Source organism: Dermacentor variabilis, chromosome 8 (assembly GCF_050947875.1).
Source record: "Dermacentor variabilis isolate Ectoservices chromosome 8, ASM5094787v1, whole genome shotgun sequence".
In the NCBI taxonomy this organism is placed as follows: domain Eukaryota; kingdom Metazoa; phylum Arthropoda; class Arachnida; order Ixodida; family Ixodidae; genus Dermacentor; species Dermacentor variabilis.
The window spans coordinates 134,501,469-134,521,646 of NC_134575.1; the positions used below are offsets into that span (position 1 = coordinate 134,501,469).

General features: G+C 47.3%; 1 protein-coding gene across 2 annotated transcripts in view; it reads right to left on the reverse strand.

The window, feature by feature from the left end:
* The window catches only part of LOC142591291 (uncharacterized), a 250,753-nt gene that overhangs the window by 63,408 nt on the left and 167,167 nt on the right, over nt 1-20,178 (reverse strand). For both annotated transcript variants that reach the window (XM_075703620.1, XM_075703621.1), the window contains one exon: nt 3,069-3,155. In XM_075703620.1, coding sequence (XP_075559735.1) covers nt 3,069-3,155 — 87 coding nt within the window. The remainder of the gene's footprint in view (nt 1-3,068; nt 3,156-20,178) is intronic.

The window sequence follows — 20,178 nt, forward strand, 5'->3', positions numbered from 1 at the left end:
CAGGAGCCAACGTTTCGACAAGTGGACTTGTCTTATTCAAGGCCTTGACGAAGACAAGTCCACTTGTCGAAACATTGGCTCTTGCTTTCACCTTGATCTCGTTTTGCTCAGCAAACGTGATGGTAAGTTATCGGCAGCGACGGCCCGATTGATATATAGCGTATTCATATATAGCCCGTACTGATATATAGCCAAGCAATGTATCAATACATACATTAGCAAATGAGGAAGCATGCTGACCAAAATTAAAACGCAAGACCTCCACTAGCTGTTACATAACTTATGCGTGTAAGCTCCCTAATGCCCTAGTAAGGATAACTGGCTTATAGGCTTACGTTAATTTTTCACCTTTGTGTTTATACACCGTCTGCATCTATGCACAACCCCTTTCACGTGACCGACTGTAGCTGCGTCTCTGATACAGCCTACCACTTTTTTTTTCTTTTTACAGCAGTAGTGGGACACAAAAAGCAACACCTGTATGATTAATTTGTTATTTGCGCTCCTCTTGGAACGTGGACTGGGAGACGACAGAGACGATCGCGAACTTTCAACTGGTTTTAAGGGAAGGAAGTCAAGTTGTTTATACACATACCTAAATGTGACACAACATGAAAGACATCACAAAATATGCATGTGTGATCAATAAGACAATTGCACACGTCCATTGGCAATAGAAAGATATATTCTTAATGCATAGACCATCCACATGTGTGCCTCGGATATGACGGGTAAGATTTAGCATCTGTCATGCTATTGCGAATGCACCTGTGCAAGTCTGTCTTGTTGATATCACATGCATATTTTATCATGCCTGTCATGTTGCATCACATTTATGTGTGCGTATAAACTAGTTGACTTCCTGCCATTAAAACCAGTTGAAATTTTTCCCTTGTGTCTGCCGTCCCGCAGTCCTCGTTCCAAATGGTGCGCAAATAGCATTGATCATGAATTGTAACAATCTAGCCCAAACCAGTAGCTGTGTGCGCCGAGGATGCAACGAGGCTATCGTGACCAGGAAACAGAGAAGCTGCTCGTGCCCAACCGCAAGCTGTAGCCGGTGCCCAAGCTGAAAACGGCAGCTTGTCATATTGTACTTCCCAACCCTTACTTTTCTTAATTTTCTAGCCATGGCTTTGTTCCAATGCCGCCATACACTCTCTCACGTCCAGAGAGCGGCTTTGAGCTTCGTCTTCTCTATGCATGTCGTCCCAGCTGTCGTGCAGGTAGCTTTCAACAAAGCCCTATTATTTCAGGCGAATGCTACGAATTTCATTTCATTCGTTCGGACCATTTTGTTAGTGACGTCGAAGTGGGTATTTTAATTGATTAGCTTACATTTCAGCAGTTCTTTTAGTTAACAAGATGCAAATGAGACCGTTATCGAGAACCATGTAAAAGTTATAAAGATGAAGGGGTCACGAATGGTATACATCGAATATTTAATTTTCGGGCAACCAGGCAAAAATGAACCAAGATATTAAAAATATTTTTTCACTGTGCATGCGAGCGTACGTGATATAAGCGCCATCGGTATCTTAGCCTGCCTCAATGGCCCTTGACCTCTCGCTCGTCGGCCAGCACAGGGAGCTTCCTTCTAGTTTGTGCGCAATAATCCCGTGGACGTAAAGAGAGTATGCGTGCTGGTGTTGCCGCCTTTAGGCCCATGAACAGATAAACTTCTTGAGTTTCTACAGTGACTGCTTGACGGCACTGCTATCTCATGCACGAGACCTTATAGTCTTAAAGGCTGTGAGAGCCTCATATTTCGAAAGTGTTTGTCCATAACTGGTGGCGAAATCATAATCCATGGCCTCCGAGATAGAGCAGGGTCACCAGATCTCGGCTGCCGTGCATGAAAAAGTACACTTGTCACAGCGCTACGCGAGCAGGCTCATTTTTTAAGTGAAATATTTTATAGAAGCTCAATTGCAACGGGTATTCGGGGCTGTGAGTTTAGGGAAGTTAACTGCAGAAATGAATGCCACGCTTTACCACGGTGATAAATTCAGTTCTGTTTGTTTTTCGACAGCTGGAATGTATGCTTTCCACTTCACGAACATTTGTGCATACAGTGAGCTTGTACTTAGCAAAAAAAGAATTCGGCCAAGCATGCTCGCGTGCCGGGACCACTGTACTAAGAACGCAACGCCAACGCAGAAGGTGAACGTGTAGATGAAGACGAAGAGGCAAGGAGAATTCTCGGCCAATCGCCCAATGTGGGTATGAGCCATAATCATCATCATCGTCATCATCATCATCAGCCTGGCTACGCCCACTGCAGGGCAAAGGCCTCTCCCATACTTCCCCAACAGCACCGTTCATGTGCTAATTGCGGCCATGTTGCCCCTGCACACTGCTCAATCTCATCCGCCCGCCTAACTTTCTGCCCCCCCCCCCCGCTGCTACGCTTTCATTCTCTTGGAACCCAGTCCGTAACCTTTAATGACGACCGGTTACGTTCCCTCCTCATTACATGCCCTGCCCATGCGCATTAGTTTTTCTTGATTTCAACTAAGATATCATTAAGTCGCGTTTGTTCCCTCACCCAATCTGCTCTCTTCTTATCTCCCCTTGACATTACACCCATCATTCTTCTTTCCATAGCTCGTTGCGTCGTCCTCAATTTTGGTGGAACTTTTTCCGTAAGCCTCCAGGTTTCTGCACCGTAGGTGAATACTGGTAAAATCAGCTGTTATACACTTTTCTCTTGAGGGATAATGGGAACCTGCTGTTCCTGATTTGAGAATGCCTGCCAAATGATTATAATATGAGGCCATTATCATCATCAGGTGCGGAGAACTTCTCACTGAATGGGCGCCTTGTTCGCAGGCTGGCCACCCCACTCTTTATACGTGTAGCGGAGTGAAATGAAGGTGGACGCATTCGTTACTTACATTCCTTTCTATTCATTATTGTGAGCTTACAGGATATTTGGTGCAGCATTTCAGCTGGTTTACTTCTTTTTATAACCGGTTCGTAACTACACACATGAGCAGTACTAGAATGTTTACATGCACTATTAAAAAATTTACACGTGCCTATTGGCCGATTCATTCATTTCTTACCTTGGTGCGTACCAACGATGAAGCAAATCTTGTTGGCGAAAAAAATGTCAAAACGTCCAGATACTTTAGGGTCCGTTTTATTGCCACCTGCGGCAATAGAAGAGATGATTCTATTATCACTAGCATGAACAAGAGTTCTTTAATACTGCTGGGTTAAGCGCTTACCATTACTTTCAATCAGAATTAAAGTGCTAAAGGATTGTGCAACTACAAGATCCAACACATTACATTTCCTAGACTATTTTACTTTGGATTGATACATGCTGTTAGTTGCCTTGAAAAAGAACTGGCTACGTATATTGAGGAGAGCCGGTTTCTCGAAAAACGTGGCATTCAGACCTGGCTGTCGAGAGGGGTTGGCAGCACGGGCACTTCTTTCTTCTTGTCTTTGCCTAATTCGTCTCTAGGAGTGTGCCCACTACTGCAGGTGGCATTTTCCTCCCGTCCATGGAAAGAGTATCGGCTCGATGCTCGAGAAGTGGGGGACGAAAAGCAAGGGAAAAAAGAAAGCATGCTCTAGGCAGATGCTCGCGCATAGAACAAAATGGGAGCCACGGGAAAGGCACAAGTACAACAGTGGCGAAGCGTGACCTGCAGAGTGCCAAGTAATGGAGAAAACCGCATTAGCTGGAAATAGGAGCGTATCGATAAAAATAAATCTAAGAAAAAATACCGAATGCGCAATACATGGTTTCATGCGCACGACGTCAACTTTGTCAGGGCTAGGTTGTTGTCTACGCCGTGTTTGTGCCACAGTGTCTGGAACTACTTCCTCGTTAACGTCACCAATGCGGCGCAGGACTTTGTATGGGCCGAAATGCCAGCTCAGAAACTGTTCAGGAAAGTCACGGCGGCGAACAGGAGCCCACACTCACACTTGGTCTCCGGGACTGCAGCACACTTGTCTGTGTCGAATGTTATAACGCCGTGCATCAGCGTGCTGCTGCTCACTGGCGTGCAGCTGGCAAGGTTCCTCAGCGAGCTCAGCAAATTCTTAGACATCAGCAGTCAGGTGATCGGTGTCTTGACACAAACGCGTAGCGTCCAGCATCGTCTGAACTTCGCGGCCGTGAAGGCGGCGAAATGGTGTGAAGAGCGGTTTTCTTGTACGGTGATATTATACTCAAAAGGTCATGTAAGGCAAGATATAGTCACGTGGTAGGGACGGTGAAGAAAGCAGAAACACTGTGAATGGCCAAACTAGTGCTTTATTGGCGGAACCTGTGCCCTCATAAATAGGCTACACTCAAAACACAACGATATCGGCGAACACAGTCGCCGATCGTCGAAAGTCTGATCGGCTGGTCAAGGCGCGTCGGCTTTTAGACATCAGTCATCGAAGGTTCCAGAGTATCGCTGGTGCCCGCGCGTCTTCCAAAAGTTTTACACCATTCGCGCCGCGAATACATAAAATCAGATTACACAAGGTTCGGTGACAACAGACAGTGCACAGAACAATCGATAACTTTCGAGAAACTTCCTATACATGCAGGCGCGTCCTGCGCTGTGCGACAACATTTGTTAGGCGGCGAAACGTGGTCACCTAATAAACAAGTACACGTGTCAGTATGATCCACTGTTCTGCGCTGGACGTTGATGTACATAGCTATAATATCTATGAATGTCTTTAATGTGGACGGGGCACCATGACGCAATGGAGTGTCACGCATGAACCGCGCTACCTCAGTAGCCGTGACTCATGGGAGTGACTCTGTCTCAACATATCGGGTGAATAGCCAGTCGTGAAAATCACCCACTTGTCCGTTGACAGAAGAAAATACATGAGAATGTCCATGCCAACTTGGTCCAATGGCTTTGGAAATGGTTCTATGGGTGTCAATACCAAAGCTGGCTTAAAGGGCGGTGATTTTCGTCACTGACATTCACGGCAGCCTTTAACGTACTCTTATAGGCTAGCCGAAATCCCAGGCAAGTTATGCATCTCGCGCACTTTAGAAGGTGTTCTTGAGGAGCCTAGGTGAAGCCTCGTTCCAGCGATCGCCACAAAGGTCTACAAATCACCCGCGACGCGTTCTAGCATGAAGTGCGTAAGTGGAGCTACTGCAATTTGGTCGAATCCCCTAATTCATATTTTTTCTACTAGAGGCCTTTAACCCAGTTAAATATTTTAAACATAAATTTCCATATAATAACCAACAAACCTAGTTACCTTGACATTTTTACAAAATAAGTAGGTCGTTGTTTTTTTTAGACTTCAGTTACTAAAGTGTGTGCTTTATAACTTGAATAAAGATTTCAAGATCTCACGGACGTTTTATAAGCAGCAACACATCGATATCGATTGCAGTCTAGGCTTTTCATGGAATGACATTTTGCGGCAGTAATACTTGCGGACGGGGTGGTCGTTTCGTTTGAGCAGCGTCATGCAGGTTTGTTTTAATTATAATAACAAGAATATTATCAGAGCCAATTCATGCATCCAACATCCGATAGTCGCCACGAAGCGAACGTGATTAAACGTGGCGAATTTTATCAGGTATGGCGTTTTACTGGAATAATGGCTGCACTGCTTTCATCCTTAGTGATCTGCCACCTCTGGCCGCGTAATTTCGAGTTGATGAAAAAGTGTACCAGCTAGCGCGAAAATTCATCGCTGGAAGCGAGCATGGTCTGTTTGGAAACTACCCGTGAAAGCGGATTAACCTCGCAGCCTCCGAGCGTGTGCACCGGTAAGTACAAAAGCACGGGTTTGTATTTTCAACTTTGAATTGTTTTGCGTTCTAGGGGGAAAAAACAGATTCCAGCAGTCATTTCTTAAAAGTGAAAACTATTCATGTATTATAAAGTTATTATTCTTCAAAGACAACTCAAGCGAGGATCTTGTTATTTTACCACGTTCCTAAAATTCGTAACCCGGATTGTAGCATAAAAATAAATATTTGTTGTTGTTTTTGAGTAAATGACACACTGCGATAGAATCCCGGTACATTAGTGTCAAATGTGCCTCCGGTGATACAGTTGGATCGATTGAATTTGGGACATAAAATAACTGCATTTATTACCTAGTATATGGCAAAAAAATTGTCATCTAATCAAAGCTTCCCCTATGCAGCGCCTACACAAAGACGCTATTGAAAGAAATTCACACGCACAACAGCGTTGTGCACGTGATTTTCTATCATGGAGTGTTTTTTTGCACTGTTCTTAGACATACATGAATTACAAACTCGCCGACGCATCCACTATTGTAACTGAGGATGCGTGTGTTCCCGTGTGTTCCCCAAAAGTTTTGAAATATACTCAGAGTAACGTTGGCCGAGCGTTCGCTCGATCAACAATGGATTAGCAAGCGAAGCCTCAGCGTGGGAACTTGCCTCCGTCATGGCCCTCATAAATATGTTTGTTGTTGAAGCGTTGGCTCCAGGCTGAGACCACCCTTGCTAACCTCTGTTACTCAAATGAAGTGTACATCTGCTTGCAACTCCTTTGCGTTCATTGATTGCAAAAATCAATATTCTTTTTTTAACATGAAACCGTAACTCGATTTTTACAAGGGTCCGTGAACAATATTTAGGCTTGTTTGTATCTTTATTTAGTATCCTTGTTTATTCACACGACATTTGCAAAAGTCCTTGTAAGCACTGTTGTCTCGACAATATTTCTTGCTTTCCTATGAGTACTCTCCTTCTGTCGAAGCCTTTAATACCGCACTTGAACACTAAATGTGCAGAAGTGTCAACGGCAGCCAATATGTGCTGCAAAATTTAGCATATTTTTTTCCCTACGCTACGTGTCTCTAGCCAATGTGTTATGACCACAATGGGACATTACACCTCGAGCTTATCTTGCTGATAGCGTGTGTTAGCCTAGCACGTTTTATCTTTCTTTTGTAAACTAGGTGAAGTCGCCGAATAGATACAATATACGCATAGTACGAAACACTCCGAGCAGCACTGTATGCAACTACACGTACGGAGTAGCCCAGCATAAATATTCTCTGAAGCTTCGCTCTCTCCATCTTAGCGGCATGCTGAATACGATGACAAAACTTCGCTCCATTTCTGATTTCAGTCCTGTTAAACAGATGGCAATGTGCTTTGCTCTATTTTGTAAACTCAGTGACTAGCCGCTACAGCAGCAGCCATATTGCTCACTGCATAATGTTGATGACATCAGTTTTTATTTTACCGGAACCGTCTCTCGGCCGCCGCAACTCTTACTTCCGTTGCACTGTAGAAGGCACGGTTTCCCTGCTCCAAGTTAATATGGGTGTTCTGTACCTAGGTGGCCAGATGTGGGCTCGTCATGGCAACCGAAAATAATATTGTCCCACAAGTCTTTTGGAACGACCAGGAAATAGTCGGGTCGTTCGAACGGGCATTTTTCCTTGTAGAGAGGCGCTACAACGCAGAGCTACTCCAAGCTTTTCTATTCGAATTTGCAATCAGTCCTCTATGATTGGTCAAAGAATTTTCTGGCAACCCCCCACTTCGCCTGTCTTTCATGCAACGTCGCGAAAAACACGAAAACGCCCCATCTGATATGATGTGTGCACACTGACAATGCACGATTAGACCAAAGGAAAAAAAAATATTATTTCTGATTCGACACCTTTTTTGTCGAATACACTCTGCCACGGAACTGGTGCTGCGCCCAATTCGCCTGTCCGTCACGCGACGTCACAAAACCGCGAAAACTCACCGCGTCAAAATGACGTGCACGCGTTCATGACGCATTAATATGCCGAACGAAACTGAATGTTGTTCTCAATAGCCGGAGACTGCCCCGTTCCGAAAGAAATAGAAGGTGGCTGCCCGCCGCTAGCTCTGCCACTAGCTACTCGGAGTAGACGGGGTGTGGTACGGTATGATGAACTTTTTTCATGTCCTGAAGATCAACCCCTAGGTTGACGCAGGCGGATACTACGTCGGGACATTAAGCTTTAACCTTACCGCCGTGTCGTGCGCCTTCTGTACGGCCTGTACTTGACCTAAAAGAACTCCGCTGTGGAAGACTCGTCGCCACCAATTTCTTTCCTTGTCACAGTCTGTGAAAGACACAGGCCACTGCCAAAGCATATGATCCAGAGTAAGGATGCCATCACACTTCTTGCATTTGATTCGTACCTCTCTTTCTGGATATTGCTCCTTAATAAAGTTTCGACTCGGATAATTCCTTGTCTGTAACAATATCAGAGTCACTGCTTGAGCTCTAGTGGGCTTAGCGTGGGGCACTGGAAATTCCCTTCTGTTCATATAGTAATGCTTCGTGATTTCAGTATACGTGAGTATTTCGTCCCTGCTGTCCTCTGTGCATTATTATGGCCCTGATCTCGTAGTGAACGGATAGTAAGTCCTAGTGCAGCTGCATTAGCCATCTCGATTAAATTTTTTCGAGATGTATCGAGACCCCATGTGCGCAGGAAACCATCGGATTTCGATCCCTTGGTTGTTCATCTCACTGATCAGCTGGGCAGCCCTTTTGCTTAGAAAGCCTTTGGTAAAGTGTCTAATAGCCATCTTAGAGTCACTATAAGTTCGCGTCCACCTATTATTCCTTAAAGTCAATGCTATCGCTACTTGTTCCGCGACTGACGTGTCTCAGTCATGACTGTAATAGCTGCCGGATTTAGGCGATAGGCAGCGACTACTACTTCCGCAAAGGCTTTCTTTCCTCTGACACATGCATCATCTGCAAAAGTCGCATGTTCCCTGTCGTGTTCTATCTCTTGTAGGAGCGCTCTGGCCCTTGCCTTTCGTTTTTCCAGGTTGTGCGCCGGGTGCATATTTCTGGGGAAAGGAGTCATCTTGATTACCTGTATTATGGTATCTTTTATTTCTAGTGTGTCTTCACCTGAAAGTTTCGTTTCGGTTGGGCACCACCTTACCTATTCGAGTATTCCTCTACCAGACCTTGTTCCAGAGAGCCTCTCTCTGTGGGCTATTTGCTGAGCTTCATTTATCACGGCTATTGTGTTGTGGAGCCCAAGTTTCATTATGTATCATCCGGCGTAACTCCACTGCAGTTTTGACAAGCCTTTTAATTAATCTGTTCAACTTGTTCACCTCCGTCTGTGTCCAAGTTAGCATCCCAGCTACAGATGAGAAGTGACATAAGGCGAAAGTGTGAACCAGTCTCATGGTGATCTCCTCTTCCAACCCTCTGTGTCTGTTAGTGATTATCTTTAGCAATCTTATGACTTCCTCAGTTTTGCTTTTGATGCGTTGTATTGTTCTTCCGTTTGTCCCGTTTGCCTAAAGGAATAACCCTAAGACTCTAATGGCTTCCACTTGCTTAATAGATTCGCCTGCCTTCATGGTTAGTGCTAACCTGGGTTCTTCTTCGGGCCCATATCCCCTTGGTTTTCTACCCCTACCGCTGTGTTTAGCAATCTTATTACTTCCTCAGTTTTGCTTTTGATGCGCTGTATTGTTCTTCCGATTGCCTACAGGAATAACCCTAAGACTCTAATGGCTTCCACTTGCTTAATAGATTCGCCTGCCTTCGTAGTTAGTACTAACCTGTGTTCTTCTTCGGGCCCATATCCCCTCGGTTTTCTACCTCTTCCGCGGTTATCGAGTCAAAGGCGCTCAGACTTATCAGCAGAGAATTTGAGTCCCATGTCTTCTAATATGGACTCTACGTCATAAATGCTCTTTTGAAGTCTGCTTTCCACCTGTCCCATACTTGCTTCAGCTGTCCATATAGTAATATTGTCTGCATAAATCGTAAAGTGATGCCCTCTATCCCTTTTAATCCCTTTGTCACTTTTAACATGGCCAGGTTGAAAAGTATAGGTGACAAGACCGACCCTTCGGGCCCATATCCCCTCGGTTTTCTACCTCTTCCGCGGTTATCGAGTCAAAGGCGCTCAGACTTATCAGCAAAGAATTTGAGTCCCATGTCTTCTAATATGGGCTCTACGTCATAAATGCTCTTTTGAAGTCTGCTTTCCACCTGTCCCATACTTGCTTCAGCTGTCCATATAGTAATATTGTCTGCATAAATCGTAAAGTGATGCCCTCTATCCCTTTTAATCCCTTTGTCACTTTTAACATGGCCAGGTTGAAAAGTATAGGTGACAAGACCGACCCTTGTGGGGTCCCTCTGTCACCGAGATCCATCTTCTTTGATTTATCAACCACGAATCTAAGGTGACATGAACGATTGCAAAGAAAGATTTTGACCACTTCATAGAGTTTTCTACCCAATCAGAGTTCGGAAATGACTTCAAGTATTGCTCTATGCTCAATTCTGTCAAAAGCTTTTTTGACATCCAACCCCAAGAGAGCTCGAGTGTTTGGTTTGGCTAATAGCAGTTGATGTTTCATTAGGAACATGGCATCTTGTGTGGACAAGCCTGATCTGAAACCAATCAGATTATACGGTGGTATTGTGGTCATTATAAGCTGTTCTTTATCATCTGTACATGATCATAATCATGTGGGGTTCATATGGGGTTCTTCTACATCATCACTTGTGGGGCTGCCTCTCGAGTGTGATCCGTGCTGAGGGCGTGGTCGGTTCGCCGCGTCTTCGACTCGGGATAGACGTCCTGATAACTGCTGCGTCACAAGTGGTGGAGTGCGCTTTTCGGTCCTCCGTCCTCTGACTCCCCGCTGATCCTCCTGGAGCTTAGATCGGCTCGCCGATCGTGCCAGCTGTCCGCCAGCATTTCGCAGAACGAGCCAACCGGCACTTCTACTTCCACCATCTTGGCCTCGGGTACCCCAGCCTCTCGGTATTTGGTTGTCAGTGGGCACCAGCATGATCCCCGTCTGTTTGCTGGACTTCGCGGTGAAGACATCGTGGATTGGCTGGACGACTACGACCGAGTGAGTTCGGCTAACAGTTGGGACGATGCGTCCAAACTACGTCACGTCGCCTTTGATTTGACAAGAGTAGCTAAAACTTGGTTTTTCAACCGTGAGGTTGATTTCACGAACTGGGGCGCTTTCAAACAGCAGCTCCGCCAAATGTTCGGCCCACTGGCTGTTCGTTCCGCCCTCGCAAAAAAGATGGTCGACACTCGCAAGCAACAACTCGGGGAATCTTATACGTCGTAAATCGAGGATGTGCTTGCTCTTTGTCGACGCGTGAACACGGCCATGACCGAATCAGACAGGGTTCGCCACATCCTCAAAGGCATCGGAGCTATTGCTTTCAATGCTTTAGCCATCAAGAACCCCGCTACCGTCGCTGATATCGTCGCTACTTGCCAGCGCATTGACGAACTCGAATCAGTACTGTTGCAGCCAGACACCACTGCAAACGCTACCGCTGACGACCCTACGTTACGAGCAATGATACGCGCAATAATTCGAGAAGAGCTCCAGTATCTTGGCTTAACCGCAGGGCCTATGCCTTCTCCCGCCTCGGATACGAATCTGCGCGACGTTATCAAGGACGAATCGGCATCCATGGCTGGTGCAGCGTACATGGACCCTCTAGCCCCTAGGGCCCCACCAACGTACGCACAAGTAGCCGCAGTTACTCCAGTCATCGTTCCACCGATGCCTACAAAACCAACACCGGCCCACATAGCTTACATGACTACCAGCGCACCTACCCAAACCAGCTATCCGCGGTGGCGTCCTCCTCATCCCAACTGCTACTACTGCGGTTATCATGGCCACATAGCACGTTTCTGCCGCAAGCGCTATCAAGACGAGCGTCGCGGATATGACGTATACGAACGGGATAACTTTACGCCCGGAGCTACTTTCCAACGTCTAGGGAGCTTCCATGACCAACGCCGTCCTTATGGTCCACCGCACGGACTTTCTCCAACGCCTACTGTAGCATCCGAGACGGCTAAGACGTACCGCCCTGCAAGACGCCGCTCACCGTGACCCCTTCGCCGCTCTACGTCCTTCGACCTGCTTCTCAATTAGCCGAGCGTCGTCCGGAAAACTGAAGTATGCTGCTTTCGGGGGAAAAGCTGCATCGAACCACAGGGCAGAAATTCCTCCATCGCGTCCATGCAATATGATATTGGTTGTAGTAGAAGGTGTACAAGTAGAAGCTTTGATAGACACTGGTGCTAGTGTTTCAGTTATTCACCGTGAATTGTGTTCGCGACTTCGGAAAGTTACGACCCCCTATGATGAACCTACGCTACTCGCTGCTCAAGGGGCCGCCATTCGACCTATCGCCATGTGCACTGCTCGTATTTCCATCGATGGAGTTCTGCACTACCTACAATTTGCAGTGTTTAGTTCGTGCGCCCAGCAGCTCATATTGAGATGGGATATTTTTTTCTACGGCTTCCGCCTCCATCTGCTGTGGGCAACGCGTTCTCCACATGACGAACACGACCTATTCACTTCATGCCGGTGATGCACCAGTTCAATTGCTTGCTGCAGAAGGTACCGCGCTACCTCCTCGCCATCAAAGCATTGTTACTATCACGTCTGATGTCATTAACTGCGGCGACGTGCTCGTATTACCATCTGCACGGTGTCTCACAAGAGGGATATCCTTTGCGTCAGGGCTGGTTCGGTTTGATCATGGCCCTGCACTTCTCTACACTACAAACCCGACATCCGAAAACGTTGCCATCCCTAAAGGCACTACATTGGCTTCCGCCACTGAGTCGGAGTCTATATCTGTTGTTCCTTTAAACCAGCTTCCTCTGAAGTTCCTTGTACCGGACGGGCCGCATCTGCTTCAGCTCTTACAGCTACCATCAGTTCCGACCTGACACCTTCGCAGTGACAACAATTGCTTGCTTTGCTTCAAAAACATGAAGCTTCGTTTGACGCGCATTCAGCTTGACGGGGAAAGACTTCGATTACGACGCATCGGATAGAGACAGATGGTACATCCATCGTGCGCCGTAGACCATATCGCGTATCGCTAGCCGAGAGGAAAGTCATTGACGAGAACGTCACCGACATGCTCCAACGGATCATAATATGCCCCTCTGCTAGCCCTTGGTCTTCCCCGTTGTTTTGGTTTAGAAGAAAGACGGCTCTGTTCGATTTTGTGTCGACTACCGAGCACTTAGAAGATCACACGCGAGGATGTATACCCTATGCCGCGAATAGACTATGCCTTGGATTCCCTGCAGGGTGCCGAGTACTTCTCCGTTACGAGTACTTCTACATCACGGAGCAGGAATGCCAAGCTATCATTTGGTCTGTGCAGAAGTTTCGGCCTTATCTTCACGGCCGGCATTTTACGATCGTTACAGACCATAATGCATTACGCTGGCTTTCAACGCTGAAGAACTTGTCTGGACGACTTGGTCGGTGGATTCTTCGTCTGCAAGAATACGACTTTACTATTACCTACAAGTGCGAGAAAAAACACCAAGATGCAGACGCGCTTTCTCGCTGTCCGCTTCCTACGACACCGTGCATGGACCTCCAACTACCATCCGCGACAAGCTTTCGCACGGTCCCTCTGCTTTCTTGTTCGCCACTGTCGACGAGATGCCTCCACACGACAGCAAATTTTTCCAGTCTCCTAAACTTGCCGATACTTACTGTCGGCGCATCATAGACCCCCTTCAAGGAGCTTCGCGCCCGCCTAACGCCCACTTTCGTTGACAGGTGACGCAATTTAAGATTGAGAACCGCGTCCTGTACCGTTATGTCTATCCCCCTGACGGTCAACGCTGGGTTCCTGTCCTGCCACACTCTCTACGTGCTCATGCCCTGCAGCCTTCTCACGACGACATGACTGCTGGCCACCTTCGTTTACAGAAAACCTATGACCGCATAAAACGTAGCTTCGACTGGCCTGGATTGTCCGCCAGTGTAGCGAGGTATGTCGCTTCCTGCATCCTATGTCAGCGTCGAAAGCTCCCTACATGAGCTCCAAGCGGACAACTGCAACCGGTTCCTTGTCCGTCGCAACCATTTGAAGTCGTTGGCATTGACCTGTGTGGTCCACTTCCTGTAACTCTCACCGGTAAACGACGCATTGGGACAGCCGTTGATCACTTGACACGCTACGCAGAAACAACTTGTGTGAGTTCTGCCTCAGCCTCTGAAGTTGCTGCATTCCTACTTCAATCCTTAATACTGCGCCACGGTGCTCCTCGCGTCGTCCTGAGCGACCGTGGAAAAGCATTCCTCTCGCAACTAGTAGACAAAGTACTCAGAGCCTCCGCAACCACCCACAAGACTACCTCCAGTTACTATCTGCAAACCAAGGGCCTCACAGAGCGATTTCATCGCACGGTGTCAGACATGCTAGCCATGTACATCGAACCAGATCACAGAAACTGGGACGCATTTTTGCCATTCGGGACTTTTGCATATAATACCGCCGTTCAACGCACGACCGGTTACTCGCCATTCTACCTTGTCTATGGTCGTTCGCCCTGTTCTTGTCTTGACGTCTCTTTCTTCGCGCCAACTGACAATCAATGTCCATCCTCCTGTGAAGAATATGTGTGCCGCATTCTGCGTTGTCACCTGCTCGCCCGCATCAACACCGAAGCACGGCAACAGGACCGCAAGCAGCATTACGACGCCTCTCATCGCGTCGTGTGCTTCCGCCCTGATGAGGAAGTGCTACTCGGGACACCAGTTCGACTCCTGGCTTGTGTGACAAGTTTCAGCTTCGTTTCATCGGCCGCTACAAAGCCTTAGAGCAGACTTCTCCGGTTAACTATCCCGTGGTACCAGTTATTGTTCCAAATGACCACCGCTGCCGCTCCGCTGAGGTTGTCCACGTTTCCCGTATGAAGCCTTTCACGAGGCGCTCGCCGCCCTATTGAATTGCGGCCAGGATGGCCCCTGTCGCGCGAGGGGACATTAGTGTGGCCATTTATAAGCTATTCTTTGTCACCTGTATATGATCATCCTCATGTGCGGTTCATATGGGGTTCTTCTTCATCGTCGTTTGTGGGGCTGGCTCTCGAGTGTGATCCGTGCTGTGGGCGTGATCGGTTCGCCGCATCTTCGACTCGGAATAAGCGTCGTGATAACTGCTGCGTCAAAGTATGTCATTGTCCTCCACATATTTCGTTAACCTGTTCAATATGACATGCTCCATTGTCTTCCTTAGACATGATGTTAAGCAAATTGGCCAGGGGTTATCCAAGTGGTGGTGTTTGCCCGGCTCTGGTATTACTATAGCACTGGCCATCCTCCATTCCTCTGGATATACGCCATCTTTCCATAATTCATTAATGTATGTGGTGAGATATTTTATTTATTAGTCGTCGAAATTCTTAAGCAATCTGCTAGAGATGCCATCCGGGCCCGCTGCGGACCTACTGTTCAAATCATACAGTGCCGTGCATACATCACTTTCCGTGAATTCTTGATCCATATAGTTGCAGTCTACCCTTCAGTAAATGGTATAACTTACTTCCTGATACTCTTTCCTGAGAGGCAAGTATTTAGCTACCAATTGCTCCATTATGCTCTCTGCGCTTGCAGTCTGACTTTCCTGATGTACCACCTTCGCCACTTCCGTACGTCTATTTGATTTAGTTTCTTTTTCATTAAGCAGATGCCTGAGAAGACTCCAATTGCCTCCATGTTTACCCTTCCATCTACACATTGGCATGCCTCATTCCATTTTTGTTTCTGCAAATATTGTGCGTGCTCCTCGATATCCCTATTGAGCTGAGCAATTAGTTTTCTAAGTCTTTTGTTTAAACATTGTGATTTCCATCTTTGTAAAATTGATTGCTTGGCTTCGATCAAATGCGCCAATCTACTGTCAATTTGTTCGTCCTCGTCCTGTGTCTCTGTAGCCTTATTTGCTGCAATCATGTCGTCCCTAAGCTGAGCCAGCCACTGTAGTATTCAGATGTGCCCCTTGCTATCTGTCTCTGCTCTGTCTTTCCTGATTTTTTGAAATTGATCCCAGTCTATGTAATTGAAATGCTTTACATCCACACCCATCTTTTCCACCGTTAGGTGTAATATATAATGGTTCCTCCCTAGATCCCCGCCAGAGTTGATCCAGTCTGCCTTGGGTAAATTATAAGTGAGGAATCAGTCTGGGGTAGGGTCCTTACACGTGTAAGTGCCACATCTAGTAGGATAGGCTGGGTCGGTCAAAAGAGAAAGGCCTAAATCCGTGGTGAAATTCCAGTTTCCTTGCCCTTTCTAACTACTCCAGAGTAACCCCAAGATTGGTTTGAGGCGTTGAAGTCCCCTCCTATAATGAGGGGCGCAGTTTTGACTACTCCATGGCCTTGTTGAAAATTGCTCTGAAACTCTGTCACATCACTCTGGGACTGCTATACATATTGAGGCCGAACAAGCTTTGCAGTTTACCTCTGTGTCTCTTTAGGACCATTTCTATCAATGTGCATTCAATTTTGCGCGCCATAATTTTAAATGATACTCTATGTGGGGAATTTTCTTGTCAATTAGGGCGGGACTTCCTCAGCCGGGTTCCTTGCCTTTGCAGACCGAGTTAAAGCCGGACGGCCCGATTTCCACTACTAGAGCTTCCTGCAGCATTAATAATTTCGGCCTATTTTCAACCGTCATGATTATGTGTGCTAGTGACGCTCTCTTTTGCTGAAATCATCTGCAGTTCCACTGCCACACACTAAGTCTCTTTCTGCCATCCATTATTATGGCCGTTTCCCCCTGAGATGCTACCCCCTGTCACTGTTCTCTTGTCTGCACCACCTACACACTAAGTCTCTTTCTGCCATCCATTATTATGGCCGTTTCCCCCTGACATGCTACCCCCTGTCACTGTTCTCTTGTCTGTACCACCTACCGCTCCTGGTAGTGTTCTACCACTTTCGGCTTTCAAGGGCATACATTTCTCATCCTCTCCTTGGGCCTCTAGCTTTTGCAGCCTTTTCTCGGCTAATAACTTCCGCTTCCATGTTTTATCAACCTTAAGGCTAACGCTGTCTACAGTGTCATTTAGCTTCCTAATCGCATTCCTAATCTCCTCCCGAACCGAGCACATCTATTCCACCTCCAAGACAACAGCTGTTCCTCCTGGCTGTTACTTCTACTCACCAGCTTAGCTATTGCCACACTGTCGCTTTCTGCCCTTAGCGCTTTGTTCATTTCCTGCATCCGCTTCTGAAGTTCTTCGTTTCCTTTCTTTAGTGGTACAACGTCTCTGATCAGCTGTTCTACTCTGGCATCATTGTTTTGTTCCTGTGAGGCTACTGCACCTGTGATTTTCACAGTATCTTTGACTTTCTCAGCCCAAGTCGCTCCTGGCTCCTTTTTCTTGTTTGCCTTCAGCTCTTGCTCCTCGAAGCACACCTGCACCTCCCGAGACCTGGAAAGGTTTCTGCCCCTCAATGTTGAACGCTGTCTTCATCTTGATGTGCTTGTGCGTGAGAGCCTGCGGGCGCCCGGAGGTGTTTCCTTTGTTGGTTGGGCCGATTCCGTCTTGGTCTCCACTTCGGAACCTTGTCTTCTTCTTACTCTTACTACATATGGTACTTGGTACCGCTACTTGCAGACCTTGCCACCTGCGGGGTGATCTTCACCGCAGACTTTACATTTGGGAAAGCAGATATGATTCTCTCTTGGGTCCTGCATACCACATCCAGATTGCATACCACATCCACATCCATACTGCACAACGTCAGGTGTAGGGCAAACGTCTGATCTTTGTCCAATTTTTCCACATGCGTAACATATGTCAAATCGTTTCCTGTACAGATAGCACCTCACGAAGGTTGACCCATATTTGATCAAGTTGGGCACCCTGAATCCGTCGAAAAGCACAATAACCGAGCCCGCTGCTTTGATACGTTGTGCAGCCAACGCCATTGGGTTGTATTCATGCACCATCTTTATCGTGATCACGTTTTGACTGTCATTGAGGTTCACTCTTCTCTAATAAGCCCTTTACACGTAGGTGCGAGGGCGTTTCATAAGCGCTAACTTCATATTTCGCCTCCATGACCGTAGTGAACTCGTTTCTCACATGTCCTTCCGCATGATCGGAGTCCGGTGCACTAACCATCACGATATTCTTTGTGATGCTGGGGCCGACAATGTCTTCCTTCGCTTGGCCTGTTGGAAGTCGGGCCGCCTCGACGATCGCTTCTCCAATAGCTGTGCTGACCTTGTTCAAGTTGAGGCCTCCCCGAGGCGTAACGATGATTTTCCTGTGCTCCTCCGGCAGTTGCGGCATCCTCGACGCCTTCACAATTCAGCGCTTGAGATTGTCGACTCCGGCAGCACCTTCGTTGGCGGTCTCCTTTCCTTGTGATTCTTGGGTCAAATTGGCAGCTCCACCAGCTTCCCAGGTCATTATCGCAGATCGAGATCTTCGTTTGGTGGCCACCTGCCAACTCATTCTTTCCTCGCTGTCTTCCGTCTCCGAGGAAAATTTGTCGCCCATACGTAAACCAGCCATGCCGGCTTCGCGGGCTCGCTAGACCTACGCGGCGTTAGGCCCAGCGTTGCGCCAACGTGCGATGCACAGAAAAGATGTGATAAAAGCAAAAAAAAAATTCTGGCCTACCTTGTCCAAAGGTATCCGCCCATTCGCGTTAACCTCGCGAATTCGACATTGTGCTTCAATGCGTGGTCTTGCCAAAATTGTCTGCAGAATCATTGAAAAGCGCGGAACCGATGCGGGGTACGTCCGCTCTCCTCTGCTTCTTCTCTCAGCGGATGGCGAGCATGGATTTATTTGCGCTTAATAAACACTTTTCCGTGGCAGTATAACGTTATCGAGCTTGTTCGGCCCGATTACATCACCTTGCCGACTCTTCTTTGCTGACGATCAGTTCTGGCGCCATTTTTAACGTTCCGTTTACTCCGTCGCGATTTTGGACCACCCACCGCAAGCTATGTGATGAGAAGCGGATCAATCACAGACGCCTGCACCACCCTCTTTAGCCGGTTATCTATTTTCACTGTGCGGGCTCAGCCCTATTAAACCCCTCTACACTTTAGCGTGCTCCTTGCGTCTCTTCAGCCAATTCTATAAGAAAATCTGCTCTATGTAAGCAATGCTATTCGCTATGAAAAAATGTTACGTCTTGTAAACAAGGAGTGCGTTTCATCGGACTTTTTAAACAACGCTGCCGGTTACCGCTCGATAGTTGCGTCGAGAGTTCCGTAAATTGGACGTCAATAAATTTGAATAAAGACAGATAGGAATAGTTTTCCGCTATTGGGCCCCAGCACTTTGGGCACATTGGGCCCCAGAAGGCCGTCAATACGCAGCATAGACGGCTTGGTATGGTTGCTGGGCCAGCCTCTAATGGTGGATGATAAGTCGCATTTCAGCGTCGTAACGCTGCCGTCTCGTGAAGTTCGAAGCAGTAATGGCGGCCAGGAAGCCGTCCATCGTCCTCTCACTCTCGACTGACAGATTCGGTGGGATCACGCCACTATGTGTCAGTGTCTTCGTACTTGCGGCCACACTTGTAAACGATAGTGACGTCAAATTCCTGTAGCCGTAAGCTCCACCTTGCCAGTAGTCCTGAAGGATCGCGCATGTTGGCCAACCAACATTGAGCGTGGTGGTCTGTGACGACTTGGAGGGGATGGCCGTGAAGGTAAGCATGAAACTTGGTGATCGTTCATACGACTGCGAGAGATTCTTTTTCTGTGCTGGAGTAGTTCGCTTCGACACAGGATAGGGAGCGGCTAGCATAAGCTATTACTCTGTCAGTGCCATCCTGACGCTGAACGAATTCTACCGCGAGACCGATGTTACTGGCGTCACTATGCCCTACTTTGTCAGTGCCGTCTTGACGCTGAACGAATTCTGCCCCAAGACCGATATCACTGGCGTCACTATGCACCTCTGCGTCAGCCTTGTCGTGAATTTGTCAGACCGGGTGCTGACTTCATGCGTTGTCATGTTTCAATTGGTGGTGGCTGTCGCTCATTTGTCCAGGCAAATGGCGCATCAGTCCTTATAAGGCGATTTAGGAGTTTCGCTATCTTCGAAAAGTTTTCAATGAAACGGCGATAACAAGCACACAAGCCCCTGAAGCGCCACGTGGCCTTATTGTCGACGGCAAGAGGAAATGCTGCTACAGCTCCAAGCATGTCGGGATCGGGTCGGACTCCTCTGGCCCTTACGGCGTGGCCGAGAATCTTGAGCTCTTCATAACCACAGTGCAACTTTTCTGGTTTCAGCATGAGATCAGTCAATCGGATTGCTTCTTGCACATACTGTAGTCGATGAAGATGTTCAAATATTTCAGGAAAGATTACCAGGTTAACAA